The 14,668-nt window shown below is 43.1% G+C and overlaps 1 protein-coding gene across 1 annotated transcript in view; it reads left to right on the top strand.

Moving 5' to 3' along the window:
• The window catches only part of CFAP61 (cilia and flagella associated protein 61), a gene marked incomplete at both ends in the record, with an annotated part of 251,873 nt that overhangs the window by 169,582 nt on the left and 67,623 nt on the right, over nt 1–14,668 (top strand). The window contains one exon of the mRNA XM_079719874.1: nt 5,530–5,704. Coding sequence (XP_079576000.1) covers nt 5,530–5,704 — 175 coding nt within the window. The remainder of the gene's footprint in view (nt 1–5,529; nt 5,705–14,668) is intronic.

Here is a 14,668-nt window from a genome sequence, read left to right as displayed (position 1 = left end):
GCTCCCAAAGAAGAGGCCCAAATACATGGAATAGAGACAATAAAGATATGCTAGAAGAAAACTTTCCTTACCTGAAAACATCATCCAGTTGACCACATTCTTGGCAAAATCGAGGAAGAATTTTCTCAGCTAGTTACATTCTGATGAAATTTTGGTTCTATGAGAACGATAGGGAAAACAATGAACAAACTTCAAGAGAAAAATAGCAGATTACCTCCCCCCACCCTGCCTAAAAACGAACAAAAATAAGGCAGGGCAAATGAGGCAAAAAATTACCTCTCCAGCCTTCAGTGGTTTAAGAAAATGAAACTCAGAATTTTGAAGAAAATGGGCAATTCAGTCATCACATGCTCGCCTAAGTGTGTCCTATTGGAGGATGGCAAAAAGTGTTCTTTATGGGCCAGGCCTGAGAAAGAAGATCTTCTATGGTCTTTAATTCGCACTCTGGATAATGGAGACAGAAAAGAACTGGACACAGTAGTATAAAAGGACACATGGCAACACCACCAACAATTTAAAAGGTAATCCAAATCATTTTTATAAATCTGAGAATAAATCCAAGATGGGCAATAATGAATCTTACTCTAAAGTAACCTAATCAAAGCCGAGTTCTTGAAAATAGGGAGAGAGGTGGCCAAGGAGGACTATGCAGTGTCTTAAATGGGGAGGCACAAAGGCAATGTTTCATTCTTGACTCTTAGAGGAAATTTAGAGGAAATAAGGTTAAAGAATGCTTTTGAGCAGCCTAAGTAAATTCACCTTTCAAAAACTGGAGAAGATAAAAAGGAAGAAAACATCCTTCATGTAACCAGAGGCAAGAAAAGAAAGAAAATAGCCACAATGCTTACACTTGAAAGTATGAACCAGAATGGCATAAGGAAAAAAACCTAACAGTTGTAACAGCAAGTGTCATGGTTTTAAATTGCCCCCATTACAAGACCAAGGATCTGTTTTTACAGGGACATTGAAATACAAGAGGAATACAAAACAAACCACACTCAGAGTTTAAGAGTGAAAAGATAGTTCCAGGGGCACCAGCAAAAGATGTCAAGCAAATTCAAACAGCTGTTACAAGCAGCAGCAATAGCCATATCTGGTGAAGCAGAATCAGCTGGAGAAAAAAGAGCACTGATCCTGACAAAGGGTGAAATTCGTGACGATGACGTGGAGGTCACGAGCCCGTTATGTGGCACAATGTGGTTGTGTCACAGAGTGTATCACAGGACAGAAGTGCACCTGCAGCATGACGTGCATTTCTTGGTGTCACACGTAAGGGAAGGAACCAGCTGAAGCACCTCCAGAGATAAGAGGTCACCCTGGATGTTTAGCCAGAGGGGCAAAGAGTCCGATGGCTGAGAGTGTTCGTGTAGAAATGAATTCGACTCAGACACTGTGGCCTGGGAAGCAGATAACGACAGACATCAGAAGCCATGGGACTACAGCACACATCCATCCTAAGAAACTACCTCCTAAGGGTCAGAGCCTCCGCCAAGAGGGACTGTCCGGCCCCTGGGTACAGCGGGCAGCCGGCAGGAGAGGTCAGAGCACCTGACCTAGATCGAGCACTGGCCTTGCACCACACCAGTGCTCCCTGAGGTCACCCTTGTGATAACACCCTGAGCTCCCTGCCACTCCCACCCCCATTTCGCAGGTGAGGGAACCAAGCTGCAGTGGGGCTGAGGTCAAAGGTCAGACAAGACAACTTGTCCAAGGTCACACGAAGGTGGCAGACTAGGGGCTAGGGTTTGAGCGCAGGTGGTCTGGCTCCAGTTCTTCGCCGCTGCCTGTCTCTCTCCTCCCTCCCTCTCTCCCCGTCTCCTTCCCCGCGCCTCCTCCTTCCCTCCTGCCCTCTCCCATCCATGTGCTGCAGAGGTTACACTGGATGGCTTTAAAAGTCTTCACAACTCACAAATTCTAGAACTTACCGTTTATAGCTAGAGTCAAACAGTTCTTTTTTAAGTTTTTTTTTTCTCTCTCTTTAAAAATATCTGGGGCTTCCCTGGTAGCGCAGTGGTTGAGAATCTGCCTGCCAATGCAGGGGACACAGGTTCGAGCCCTGGTCTGGGAGGATCCCACGTGCCGCGGAGCAACTGGGCCTGTGAGCCACAACTACTGAGCCTGCGCGTCTGGATCCTGTGCTCCGCAACAAGAGAGGCCGCGATAGTGAGAGGCCTGTGCACTGCGATGAAGAGTGGCCCACGCTTGCCACAACTAGAGAAAGGCCTCGCACAGAAACGAAGACCCAACACAGCAAAAAAAAATTAATTAATTAATAAACTCCTACCCCCAACATCTTAAAAAATATATATATATCTGGAGAAAAGCAACCTCAGTTCTGGTAAGGTGGCTTCCTGGTGTCCTCAAGAACCCAGGCCCTTCTGTCTTTTGTTCTTCCGTCTTTGGAATGTGGCTTCCATCCTCAGCATCTTGTGGTGGCTGCTGTGGTTCCAGCCATTTCATGTGCAAGAAGCAGGAAGGAGGAAAGACTAGAGCAAAATGACTTTTCGAGTTGCCCTCCTCCTGCCCCCATAAGGACACCTGCTTATCTCTCTTGACCTCTCAGGTCATGAGTTGGAAAACGTTCCAACTGGGCATATGTCCCAGGAGTCTGTTACTAAGAAAGAAAGGGAGACAGGATATTGGTTAGGCCACCAGCATCCCCTGCTGCCATGAGGAGAACGGGGTGGCCAAGGGGCTCCGACCAGCAGGTGATGCTCCGTCCCAAATCATCTGGAATGGTTGAGAAGTGTCTGCTCCCCTCCAATCACAAGTCAGTGCCAGTTCAGTGGTGGTAGAGAACGCTCTGCTTTGGGGAGCCAGCGCTGATGGTGCATCTTCAGTAAATGTGCCCACGCCTCCAATTGAACACTACTCCCTCCTTTTGTTGATGACATAATATGATTTTTCCCCATAGATCCTTCTTGATGTACTGAGTTTTGCTAAACTCTGTGTGGACAAATTAATTAGCTTTGGGATTTAAAATTCTAGCTCCAGTTTTACCTATTTTGTGAAATGCCACCGTGCGAACATGAAAATATATTATCCCTTTAATTTCTCTGATTCTTTATAGTTAAAAATGTGCAAAAACAACTCCACCCATTTAAGTGCATGGAAGAATTATATGGATTATCAGAATGCAGTTACATTTCAGGATTGTAGCAAACTAATTCTCGTTTTTGACCTTCTTTCTTTCCCCCCCCCTTTTCCTTGTTTTTTCATCTGAACACCCACTATTTGCAGTGATACGTCATTGAAAGTTTTATAAATTGAATGGCTCTCAGTTTGTTCTTCAGCCCTGCCTTTTCCTGCTAAGGATTTTTCCTGACTTGTTAAAGCATGATTTACTAAACTGGTATAATGTTACCCCAATTTCATTTTCTCTTATACTATAATGCTTGTTGTAGTTCTGGTAAAGTTTCAAACCTCCAAAGCACAGTATTCAGTATTGTGCACTTTAAACCATTCACCAAAGCCCTCAGTGGACTGCTTTATGATAACCATGAATATACGAATGCCAAAATTTTAGTGTGATATTGCTAAATAAATTACATTGCTAATAAGAGCTTTCCTCCACAATTTTAGTTGTAGTAAATGACCACAGCTTATTGGGTTGTTCCTTTTTACTAAATATCATTTTACTGCAGCCTCTTCATTGGGAGAAAGGACATCCAGCTTTAAAAATAGATTCTGGTTTTTTGTTTTTTGTTTTAGTCCAGCCTGAAATTGAGTTAAATACATCACAGCAATGTGCCAAGGCTTTACCACTTCTCTTGAGGAAGGATATACCCGAAAGTTTCCTAAATGTCATCTGGGGTTTAGTGAAGCCCCACGTGTCCTGGCACCAGCCGGCATTCACATCCCCCAGCACAGCAGGCATTGCCCACGGTTGTCGGGGAGGAGGAGCCTCCCGAGAGCCCGTGTTAGTCTCCCCTGCCAATGAATGTTTTGCCCTTCGTAGCTGTAGAAGGAGTCTGGCCTCGCATCCTTAGGCCTCACGCCACAAATGTGCAGGACGGCTGGTGCGGGGCCTCTAACAGCAGCCGAGCTGCCTGGGAGTCTTGCCCTAGGTTCCGGCCTTGTTATCTCCCATAATCTCCACCTGCCGCCAAATGAACCTCGGAGGGGCAGCACGGGGGCCCACTGGGCACACCCGCCCCACTGTGCCATTTGACTTGGCTTCCACAATGGCGTCTGTTTGCTCGATTTTAATTGAACCAAAGTAATGAACAAATCAGGAGTCCACATAAAAAACCCAAGTATCTGGCATTTCTTGAGCGATCAGATCTGGCCACCCTGAACCCCTACTCTACCCTGACAATGACCGGATGGAGTTGAGTCATGGCTGAACGCTCTGGCCAGGGCCTGGGCGTCCAGCTTGTCACAGCATCCTGGACACCAAGGACAAGAGTTGGCCATCATCCGTTATTGGGTTTCCTACAGCAGAGGAAAGCATCTGTCTTCACCCACGTCTATGTCAAAAGCGAGGGAACAGGAGCTGTACTGGGAGGGCTCAGTGTTGAGAGAGAGAGAGAGAGAGCACTTCTTTGTCAAAGTGAAAGATAATCCTATAATTTTCACAAGTAAGTAGTAGCCCACTTCCCTCATTTTGTGGGTAGACCCTCTATGTGCTTGAATTTCAATCCCTTGATATAATTGCCTCAGTGCAGATTGTTTTTACCAAAAACAGCGACATCAAATCCAGTACTATGTGCTCTTCCATGGCCCCGCCCCCCTTGCAGGAACAAGAGGGTCCTGGGTTCCCTCCCTTGACCCTGGCCAGGCCTCTGTGAAGACCTCCGTGACTGAACGTGGCAAGAGAGGCCCTGCAGGGCTCCCAGGACCAGGGAAGAGAAGAATGTGGAGCTCTCTGGACTACTACCCTCTCCCAGGACATGTGCCCCGGAACTCAACCCCCCGGCCCACCAGCTGTGAGGAAGCTCAGGCCACAGGGAGAGGCCCCATGTGGAGTTCCGGCCGACAACCCCAGCTGGGATCACAGCCAGCACCAACTGCTAGACATAGAGTGATGACCTGTCATCTTTTTAAATACCCACCATGTTTTCTTGGGGAAAGAAAAAGGATTGAGAGAGTTTATCTCCAGGTGATTCCAGCCCCCGGCCATCAGGTCACCACCCCCAGCCTTCAGGTCTTCCCAGCTGAGGCCTCCAACATTGCTAAACAAACTGTCCCCCACCATTCCCTGGCTGCATGCTGACCTACAGAATCTGTGAGCCTATTGAATGGGGGTTTTGCACTACCGAGCCTTAGAATAACTTGTTACGCAGCATCAGATGACCAGGGCAGCTCCTTCTGAGAATTAGCTCCAAGTGGTCATTTCACCCGTTTTTTGGGTTTTTTTAAAATTAAGACCTGATTATATCTTGAGACAGTAAAAGGCACACCTGTACTGGGTATTGCTTTGTTTGTTTATTTTAATTAATTAATTAATCAATCAATGAATTAACTCATGACTTGTGAGCGCTTCACCTGTTACCACTGAAATAAGCATCTCTCTGTAACTTATCTCAGGTCCCACGCCCTACAGGGGCTGACATTAGTCAACACCCGACGAACAGAGAAGTTCTGAACAGCAGTCTGCAGCAGTACACGGGCCCAGTTCCCTGCAATCATTTCACCCTCAACGACGAAGAAGATTGCTTGAAGGCCCTGACTTGGATCAGGAACAACTCCATTGCTGCAGAAGGTAAGGATGCTGGTAACTGTGCATCTTTTCAGAACAGCATTTTATCTTTATAATGAGTCTTATTCTTCGTCTAGTTCCAGTATATAATTAGTGCCTAATTAATTCCAACCAAATCATTCATCTGCCATGCTTTGTTTTCCAGATTAATTTACAACTTGTCATTTTTGGATACCCAGCATGTTTTCTGGGGGAAAGAAAAAGGCTTGAGATAGTTTAATTATCTATAATTATTTTATTACACAAAAATGAATATCCAAAGAGCAAAGCATGGCTAAAATCATTAACTAATTAAAGAATAATTTAATAAGCAAACATGTTTAGCAATTATATGGAAAATATGACTCCTTTTGTGAAGCTGAAAAGACCTCGGAAGAAAAAGAAAGGTCTGGGTTGGAAGGGCTCTTTGCTTTCACAACCCATTGTTCTCCTTCGTGGTTGCCTGCACAGTCCTTCCCACAAATGAACATATTTGAGTTGCCTGCCACTTCCTGAAGCCAAATGAGAGAGTAAAACATTTGTACAAATTGTTTTCTCAAGCATCTTCCTCTCTATTGCTTGGGTTAATGGAAATTGTTTGACTAGTAGAATAACTAGAACAGGGCCTGGCTGCCTATTTGTCTTTAATTGAAACCTGGGGAGTCAAGTTTTAGAGATGACTTAGTGCAGCCCCTTCATTTTACCGAAAGCACAGGGAGGATCAGGAACTTGGTTGGGTTATACAACCACCTGGGATGGGCTGGGCTTCTAACCCAGACCTTTGATTCAGTCCCGGTATGGAAAAATCAGTAAGTAAGTGACTGGAGTGTGGAGATCAGTATATAAAATTAAATATATTAGTTTATTGAATGTATTTGTTTAAATATAATTTCATTATGTTAGTTAATATAATTAATATATTAAAATTAAATATAGTTTCTTCCGATTTTTGGTGGAAGATTTAGGTGTTAACTTTTGTCAAGTTTCTACATTTACTTCATTAAAAATCAAAAATAGGTATCAAAGGATATTCGATACATTGCTGAATTCAGTTTGTTAGTACTTAGAGGCTATTTGCATCTAAACTCATGAGTAAGATTGGCCTGTTTTCTCTTTTATGCTTTACTTGGCAAGTTTTTGGAATCAAGGGTATGCTAGTCTCACAAAGTGTTTTGGGGAAGCTTTCCATATTTTTGGTGGGTCAGAAATACTTTGTATAACCTAAAAGTTGGACAGGAATCACCCATAAAACCAACTGGGTCTGGAACCTTTGGGCAGAGGTGGGATATATAGATATATACTGGGGACCCAGAATAAAAACTTGTCAAAGTATTCAATATTTTAATTTTTGCATTAAAACTCGGTATTATTTTCAGTTTTGCATTTGTATGTGTTTAAACCTGTTTCAATATTTTAGTCATTCTCTAATCGTTGCCCTATGACCTAAGTACACTTAGGGAATTCTCTGATCTGGGGGTCAGCAAACTTTTACTGTAAAGGGCCAGACATTTAAAATTTTAGGTTTAGCAGGCCATATGGTCTCTGTCCCAACTACCCAACTCTGCTGCTATGGCAAGAAAGCAGCCACAGACAATATGTCAATGGATAGGCATGGCTGTGTTCCAATAAAACTTTATTTACAAAAATAGGGGATGAGTCATAGTTTGCAGAACCCTGCTTTTATCCATACAATTTGTGACAACTCATTACCATTTCTTCAAGTCCAGACCTCAAAATGTAACTTAAGCTTGCTGAAAGCAAAAAAGCCAATGGTTTAATACAAAATATATATTATGTCTTAGGAATGTGCCCAGTCCTGTTATAATGCAGTGTTTTAATCGAACTGTTGGCTGTTTTGAATGTTAGGATTCAGGAGCCTTTTGACCAAGAAAAGGGCCTTTGAACGTGGCAATGCAAGTTCTTAAGATTGAATGCTTATGGCAGAGAACTTAGAAATTCCAATATAAGAAGCTCTTGGTTTTCAGATGGGGGAATAGCATCCAGCTATCGTGTTGCCTTGACTAGCGGTCGAAGATGGTGATACTCTGGTGCCCACCTAAAGGGAGATAAATGCTTTTTTTTTTTTATTTTTATTTTATTTTTTTTTATTTTGCTTTATAACAAATTTAATCAGTTATACATATACATATGTTCCCATATCCCCTCCCTTTTGCGTCTCCCTCCCACCCTCCCTATCCCACCCCTCCAGGCGGTCACAAAGCACCGAGCTGATCTCCCTGTGCTATGCGGCTGCTTCCCACTAGCTATCTACCTTACGTTTGGTAGTGTATATATGTCCATGCCGCTCTTTCACTTTGTCACAGCTTACCCTTCCCCCTCCCCATATCCTCAAGTCCATTCTCTAGTAGGTCTGTGTCTTTATTCCTGTCTTACCCCTATGTTCTTCATGACATTTTTTTTTCTTAAATTCCATATATATGTGTCAGCATACAGTATTTGTCTTTCTCTTTCTGACTTACTTCACTCTGTATGACAGACTCTAGGTCCATCCACCTCATTACAAATAGCTCAATTTCATTTCTTTTTATGGCTGAGTAATATTCCATTGTATATATGTGCCACATCTTCTTTACCCATTCATCCGATGATGGACACTTAGGTTGTTTCCATCTCTGGGCTATTGTAAATATAGCTGCTATGAACATTTTGGTACATGTCTCTTTTTGAATTATGGTTTTCTCAGGGTATATGCCCAGTAGTGGGATTGCTGGGTCATATGGTAGTTCTATTTGTAGTTTTTTAAGGAACCTCCATACCGTTCTCCATAGTGGCTGTACCAATTCACATTCCCACCAGCAGTGCAAGAGTGTTCCCTTTTTTCCACACCCTCTCCAGCATTTATTGTTTCTAGATTTTTTGATGATGGCCATTCTGAGTGGTGTGAGATGATATATCTCATTGTAGTTTTGATTTGCATTTCTCTAATGAGTAAAGATGTTGAGCATCCTTTCATGTGTTTGTTGGCAGTCTGTATATCTTCTGTGGAGACATGTCTATTTAGGTCTTCTGCCCATTTTTGGATTGGGTTGTTTGTTTTTTTGTTATTGAGCTGCATGAGCTGCTTATAAATTTTGGAGATTAATCCTTTGTCAGTTGCTTCATTTGCAAATATTTTCTCCCATTCTGAGGGTTGTCTTTTGGTCTTGTTTATGGTTTCCTTTGCTGTGCAAAAGCTTTTAAGTTTCATTAGATCCCATGTGTTTATTTTTGTCTTTATTTCCATTTCTCTAGGAGGTGGGTCCAAAAGGATCTTGCTGTGATTTATGTCATAGAGTGTTCTGCCTATGTTTTCCTCTAAGAGTTTGATAGTGTCTGGCCTTACATTTAGGTCTTTAATCCATTTTGAGCTTATTTTTGTGTACGGTGTTAGGGAGTGATCTAATCTCATACTTTTACATGTCCCTGTCCAGTTTTCCCAGCACCACTTATTGAAGAGACTGTCCTTTCTCCACTGTACATTCCTGCCTCCTTTATCAAAGATAAGGTGACCATATGTCCGTGGGTTTATCTCTGGGCTTTCTATCCTGTTCCATTGATCTATCTTTCTGTTTTTGTGCCAGTACCATACTGTCTTGATTACTGTAGCTTTGTAGTATAGTCTGAAGTCAGGGAGCCTGATTCCTCCAGCTCCATTTTTCTTTCTCAAGATTGCTTTGGCTATTCGGGGTCTTTTGTGTTTCCATACAAATTGTGAAATTTTGTGCTCTAGTTCTGTGAAAAATGCCAGTGGTAGTTTGATAGGGATTGCATTGAATCTGTAGATTGCTTTGGGTAGTAGAGTCATTTTCACAATGTTGATTCTTCCAATCCAAGAACATGGTACATCTCTCCATCTATTTGTATCATCTTTAATTTCTTTCATCAGTGTCTTATAATTTTCTGCATACAGGTCTTTTGTCTCCTTAGGTAGGTTTATTCCTAGATATTTTATTCTTTTTGTTGCAATGGTAAATGGGAGTGTTTCCTTGATTTCACTTTCAGATTTTTCATCATTAGTATATAGGAATGCCAGAGATTTCTGTGCATTAATTTTGTATCCTGCAACTTTACCAAATTCATTGATTAGCTCTAGTAGTTTTCTGGTAGCATCTTTAGGATTCTCTATGTATAGTATCATGTCATCTGCAAAGAGTGACAGCTTTACTTCTTCTTTTCCGATTTGGATTCCTTTTATTTCCTTTTCTTCTCTGATTGCTGTGGCTAAAACTTCCAAAACTATGTTGAATAAGAGTGGTGAGAGTGGGCAACCTTGTCTTGTTCCTGATCTTAGTGGAAATGGTTTCAGTTTTTCACCATTGAGGACGATGCTGGCCGTGGGTTTGTCATATATGGCCTTTATTATGTTGAGGAAAGTTCCCTCTATGCCTACTTTCTGCAGGGTTTTTATCATAAATGGGTGTTGAATTTTGTCGAAAGCTTTCTCTGCATCTATTGAGATGATCATATGGTTTTTCTCCTTCAATTTGTTAATATGGTGTATCACGTTGATTGATTTGCATATATTGAAGAATCCTTGCATTCCTGGGATAAACCCCACTTGATCATGGTGTATGATCCTTTTAATGTGCTGTTGGATTCTGTTTGCTAGTATCTTGTTGAGGATTTTTGCATCTATGTTCATCAGTGATATTGGCCTGTAGTTTTCTTTCTTTGTGACATCCTTGTCTGGTTTTGGTATCAAGGTGATGGTGGCCTCGTAGAATGAGTTTGGGAGTGTTCCTCCCTCTGCTATATTTTGGAAGAGTTTGAGAAGGATAGGTGTTAGCTCTTCTCTAAATGCTTGATAGAATTCGCCTGTGAAGCCATCTGGTCCTGGGCTTTTGTTTGTTGGAAGATTTTTTATCACAGTTTCAATTTCAGTGCTTGTGATTGGTCTGTTCATATTTTCTATTTCTTCCTGATTCAGTCTTGGCAGGTTGTGCATTTCTAAGAATTTGTCCATTTCTTCCAGGTTGTCCATTTTATTGGCATAGAGTTGCTTATAGTAATCTCTCATGATCTTTTGTATTTCTGCAGTGTCAGTTGTTACTTCTCCTTTTTCATTTCTAATTCTATTGATTTGAGTCTTCTCCCTTTTTTTCTTGATGAGTCTGGCTAATGGTTTATCAATTTTGTTTATCTTCTCAAAGAACCAGCTTTTAGTTTTATTGATCTTTGCTATCGTTTCCTTCATTTCTTTTTCATTTATTTCTGATCTGATTTTTATGATTTCTTTCCTTCTGCTAACTTTGGGATGTTTTTGTTCTTCTTTCTCTAATTGCTTTAGGTGCAAGGTTAGGTTGTTTATTCGAGATGTTTCCTGTTTCTTAAGGTGGGATTGTATTGCTATAAACTTCCCTCTTAGAACTGCTTTTGCTGCATCCCATAGGTTTTGGGTCGTCGTGTCTCCATTGTCATTTGTTTCTAGGTATTTTTTAATTTCCTCTTTGATTTCTTCAGTGATCACTGCGTTATTAAGTAGTGTATTGTTTAGCCTCCATGTGTTTGTATTTTTTACAGCTCTTTTCCTGTAATTGATATCTAGTCTCATAGCATTGTGGTCGGAAAAGATACTTGATACAATTTCAATTTTCTTAAATTTACCAAGGCTTGATTTGTGACCTAAGATATGATCTATCCTGGAGAATGTTCCATGAGCACTTGAGAAAAATGTGTATTCTGTTGTTTTTGGATGGAATGTCCTATAAATATCAATTAAGTCCATCTTGTTTAATGTATCACTTAAAGCTTGTGTTTCCTTATTTATTTTCATTTTGGATGATCTGTCCGTTGGTGAAAGTGGGGTGTTAAAGTCCCCTACTATGATTGTGTTACTGTCGATTTCTCCTTTTATGGCTGTTAGTATTTGCCTTATGTATTGAGGTGCTCCTATGTTTGGTGCATAAATATTTACAATTGTTATATCTTCTTCTTGGATCGACCCCTTGATCATTATGTAGTGTCCTTCTTTGTCTCTTCTAGTAGTCTTTATTTTAAAGTCTATTTTGTCTGATATGAGAATTGCTACTCCAGCTTTCTTTTGGTTTCCATTTGCATGGAATATCTTTTTCCATCCCCTTACTTTCAGTCTGTATGTGTCTCTAGGTCTGAAGTGGGTCTCTTGTAGACAGCATATATATGGGTCTTGTTTTTGTATCCATTCAGCCAATCTGTGTCTTTTGGTGGGAGCATTGAGTCCATTTACATTTAAGGTAATTATCGATATGTATGTTCCTATTCCCATTTTCTTAATTGTTTTGGGTTCGTTATTGTAGGTCTTTTCCTTCTGTTGTGTTTCTTGCCTAGAGAAGTTCCTTTAGCATTTGTTGTAAAGCTGGTTTGGTGGTGCTGAACTCTCTCAGCTTTTGCTTGTCTGTAAACGTTTTAATTTCTCCATCAAATCTGAATGAGATCCTTGCTGGGTAGAGTAGTCTTGGTTGCAGGTTTTTCTCCTTCATCACTTTAATTATGTCCTGCCACTCCCTTCTGGCTTGTAGAGTTTCTGCTGAGAGATCAGCTGTTATCCTGATGGGGATTCCCTTGTGTGTTACTTGTTGTTTTTCCCTTGCTGCTTTTAATATGATTTCTTTGTGTTTAATTTTTGACAGTTTGATTAATATGTGTCTTGGTGTATTTCTCCTTGGATTTATTCTGTATGGCACTCTCTGTGCCTCCTGGACTTGATTAACTATTTCCTTTCCCATATTAGGGAAGTTTTCAACTATAATCTCTTCAAATATTTTCTCAGTCCCTTTCTTTTTCTCTTCTTCTTCTGGAACCCCTATAATTCGAATGTTGGTGCGTTTAATGTTGTCCCAGAGGTCTCTGAGGCTGTCCTCTGTTCTTTTCATTCTTTTTTCTTTATTTTGCTCTGCAGCAGTTATTTCCACTATTTTATCTTCCACCTCACTTATCCGTTCTTCTGCCTCAGTTATTCTGCTATTGATCCCGTCTAGAGTATTTTTTATTTCATTTATTGTGTTTTTAATCAATGCTTGATTCATCTTTAGTTCTTCTAGGTCCTTGTTAACTGTTTCTTGCATTTTGTCTATTCTATTTCCAAGATTTTGGATCTGGGAAATAGAATCTTGGATCATTTTTACCATCATTATTCTGAATTCTTTTTCAGGTAGACTGCCTAGTACCTCTTCATTTGTTAGGTCTGGTGGGTTTTTATCTTGCTCCTTCTCCTGCTGTGTGTTTTTCTGTCTTCTCATTTTGCTTATGTTACTGTGTTTGGGGTCTCCTTTTTGCAGGCTGCAGGTTCGTGGTTCCCGTTGTTTTTGGTGTCTGTCCCCAGTGGCTAAGGTTGGTTTAGTGGGTTGTGTAGGCTTCCTGGTGGAGGGGACTAGTGCCTGTGTTCTGGTGGATGAGGCTGGATCTTGTCTTTCTGGTGGGCAGGTCCACGTCTGGTGGTGTGTTTTGGGGTGTCTGCGGACTTTTTATGATTTTAGGCCACCTCTCTGCTAATGGGTGGCGTTGTGTTCCTGTCTTGCTAGTTGTTTGGCATAGGGTGTCCAGCACTGTAGCTTGCTGGTCGTTGAGTGAAGCTGGGTGCTGGTGTTGAGATGGAGATCTCTGGAAGATTTTCGCCGTTTGATATTATGTGGAGCTGGGAGGTCTCTTGTGGACCAGTGTCCTGAAGTTGGCTCTCCCACCTCAGAGGCACAGCACTGACTCCTGGCTCCTCAATTTGGGATGATTTGTTGTCTATTCATGTATTCCACAGTTGCAGGGTACATCAAGTTGATTATGGAGCTTTAATCCGCTGCTTCTGAGGCTGCTGGGAGAGGTTTCCCTTTCTCTTCTTTGTTCTCACAGCTCCTGGGTCTCAGCTTTGGATTTGGCCCCGCCTCTGCATGTAGGTCGCCGGAGGGCGTCTGTTCTTCGCTCAGACAGGACAGGGTTAAAGGAGCAGCCTCTTCGGGGACTCTGGCTCACTCAGGCCAGGCGGGAGGGAGGGGCACGGAGTGCGGGGCGAGCCTGCAGCGGCAGAGGTCGGCGTGACGTTGCACCAGCCCGAGGCGCGCCGTGCGTTCTCCCAGGGAAGCCGCCCCTGGATCCCGGGACCCCGGCAGTGGCGGGCTGCACAGGCTCCCGGAAGGGCGGTGTGGACAGTGACCTGCGCTCGCACACAGGCTTCTTGGCGGCGGCAGCAGCAGCCCCAGCGTCCCACGCCCGTCACTGGGCTCCGCGCTTTCAGTCGTGACTCGCGCCCGTCTGTGGAGCCCCTTTAAGCAGCGCTCTTAATCCCCTCTCCTCGCGCACCAGGAAACCAAGAGGGAAGAAAAAGTCTCTTGCCTCTTCGGCAGCTCCAGAGTTTTCCCGGACTCCCTCCCGGCTAGCTGTGGCACATTAGCCCCCTTCAGGCTGAGTTCTCGCCGCCAGCCCCAGTCCTCTCCCTGCGCTCTGACCGAAGCCCGAGCCTCAGCTTCCAGCGCCGCCCGCCCCGGCGGGCGAGCAGACAAGGCTCTCGGGCTGGTGAGTGCCGCTCGGCACCGATCCTCTGTGCGGGAATCTCTCCGCTTTGCCCTACCCAGGTATGTGGGGAGTTTCTTGCCTTTTGGGAGGTCTGGGGTCTTCTGCCAGCGTTCAGTAGGTGTTCTGTAGGAGTTGTTCCACGTGTAGCTGTATTTCTGGTGTATCCGTGGGGAGGAAGGTGATCTCCGCGTCTTACTCTTCCGCCATCTTACCCGGAAGTCCTCGAGATAAATGCTTTTGCAAGAGTTAAGAATGTCTCCCATTAACCGTTGCATAAAACCCGTGCGTGCCTGCTTTTGTCCACAGAACGGCCAGGTTAGGGAGTTTATAGACATTAGTTTCTTGTCCTAAAAGTAGGCTGTTTTCCCCAGGTCCAGTGCTTAATGACACCCCCAGGGCAGCACATCTCCCAGGTAGGTGGTCCAAACACTCAGATGCTGGGCCCAGGCTCTGGGAGGCATCTGAGAAACAGACCCAGCCAAGTTCATTCAACTTAGGGTAGTGACC

The sequence above is a fragment of the Hyperoodon ampullatus genome (genome assembly GCF_949752795.1).
Source record: "Hyperoodon ampullatus genome assembly, chromosome: 14".
NCBI lineage: Eukaryota > Metazoa > Chordata > Mammalia > Artiodactyla > Ziphiidae > Hyperoodon > Hyperoodon ampullatus.
This window is presented reverse-complemented; position numbering and strand designations above follow the sequence as displayed.